At 34.8% G+C, this 2,030-nt stretch overlaps 1 protein-coding gene across 1 annotated transcript in view; it reads right to left on the reverse strand.

Moving 5' to 3' along the window:
- Positions 1–948, reverse strand: part of LOC118732905 (protein phosphatase PTC7 homolog) — a gene marked incomplete at its 5' end in the record, with an annotated part of 19,469 nt that extends 18,521 nt beyond the window's left edge. Inside the window, 1 exon segment of the mRNA XM_036462024.1 lies at positions 375–948. Within this exon segment, the coding sequence (XP_036317917.1) occupies positions 375–615 (241 nt within the window).
- Between the last annotated feature and the right edge of the window lie 1,082 nt (positions 949–2,030).

The following is a 2,030-nucleotide window of genomic DNA, read 5'->3' on the forward strand; positions in this document are numbered from 1 at the left end:
GTCAGTGTTTAATCGACACTAACACAACAGGTACAAAGTGCACAAATTAATATTTTACGCGACATTTGAGAGAAATTTAATTGGTATTGAATCGAGGACTGTTCGTTGAGCTTAATAGACAGACCATTTCTATTATATTAATAATAATAAAGAAATTAGGTATTCGTTGCATTTAGAATGCGAATTTTTGTACACATTCATATACATAGGTTAAGGAGCTGCACTCTTAGAAATCGATAATGTGTACATATGTAAGTATATATGTGCATATGCACATGTATATCTGAACGATGAACTACGAATGGGCAGGGCAACATGCTTTATATTAATCTCGAATGTATCTTTTAAAGTTATGTAATTATAAAATTGCTTACCTAGCACATCTGCGTTGGTGGTTGACGTCTTAAACCATGAATCTTCGCCGTATTTGCCTGGCTTGTATTTGGAAGTTAGAAAGTCTTTAGGAAAGCCACACACAACAGATACAAAGTGCGGGCGTTGTTTCGAGGCACTATTTACATTCGCTGTTGCATTGCTAGCTGTCTCTAGTAGCGTAGAGAAGCTACTACGTAACGCTCGCGAGATTACTCTCGTCGTCCAGCTCAATGAATGCATCAGAAAGCTCTTGTCTCCTTCGTAGCGCGTTTTACAGTAGTTTTAAGCGTGAAACGTGATTAAAAAGCTAGAATGGTTCAAATTTTCATATTGGGGATGATGCGAATCCTTAAATTATGTAATAACGCGATATAGAAGTCCAAATATATTTTTTCCAAACTTTTACTTTGGTTTTATTTTTTTCAAATTCCTTCTAATTAGCACCTTTCACAAAATATTCAATAGTTAAAAAGTTATCGGAATTGCATATGCGGAAAATGTAGGTCGATATCATTTCGTTTTAGTAATTCTTAAAAGTGATGTTGGGATTTGTGGGTCCAAATCAGCATAAATCTATAGCAAGGATTAGAAAAAACTCCGTACAATTATCCGCGCTGTTATTATCATTTATGTAACCCTTTCGCCGTTATAGTGTCATGAACTAATATATCACATCTGGACAGAGCAATGATTTAGGAGTTTCCGCATTTATTTTTAATAAACATTTAGCACTTCGATTTGACCCAGCTTTCAAGGATATACCCAAAAAAGGAAGTTTTCCTTAACTACGCGTGAGACAAATTCGACAACCAAAAAAATCCAACCAGGGCGAACAAAACTCACTGGAAGGCAAGACAGGGTTGCTCATAAATCCAATGAAACATGTGACACATTTGGAAACACCAGGGGTGCACCTCTTACAAAAATAACGGGGTCTTCATCAAATATGATACAACTCATGAACGAAAGACACAAGATCACGTAAGAACAAGAGAATGAAAAAAGTCGATTTTTTTAGCGGGTTCTACGCCATCTTGTTTCACTGGAAAACGAGCGAAAAGTAAACAAAACAAAGGAAACAACGAAAACCAAAATTAGACAAAATTATTGTCAGCCACTTTAAACGCACAATTTAGGTAAAATGATGCAACAAAATGCTTTAAAATGTGTTGTCATGTTGAATTAACTCTTCTTTACTTGAATAAAAGTGTAAAATAGTGGTGCTTGTGATGTAAACAAACGCTCAGCTGACGAACCCGCTTTCGCAAACTTTTTTCTCAAAACCAGTTACAAATACAACGTCGCGTTCTTACGTGATCTTGTATTTTTGGTTCATGGATACAACTGCTGATAAACTTGATAAAAGGATAAATTTATTAGTGGTATTCATCTAAAACGATAACTTTATCAAGCAGATAATCTTATAAGTTTACGCACTCTGTTACATGAACGACCCACACTCTCTTTTCGTTTACACATGCGACAATAGTCGTTTTTTCTTTGGTTATAGAGCTCAGCGCCACTAACTTTATACAACTAGCACGAGGATAAAGAAATTATAGAAACTAACTCACTAAATGGGGAAAAATTATATTTACGAGATAATATCTATTTTAATAAATATACATATAACATAAAGGCTATTTATTTGAAGC

The sequence above is a fragment of the Rhagoletis pomonella genome, unplaced genomic scaffold (genome assembly GCF_013731165.1).
Source record: "Rhagoletis pomonella isolate Grant_MI unplaced genomic scaffold, Rhpom_1.0 Rhpom_scaffold_00002, whole genome shotgun sequence".
Classification (NCBI taxonomy): domain Eukaryota; kingdom Metazoa; phylum Arthropoda; class Insecta; order Diptera; family Tephritidae; genus Rhagoletis; species Rhagoletis pomonella.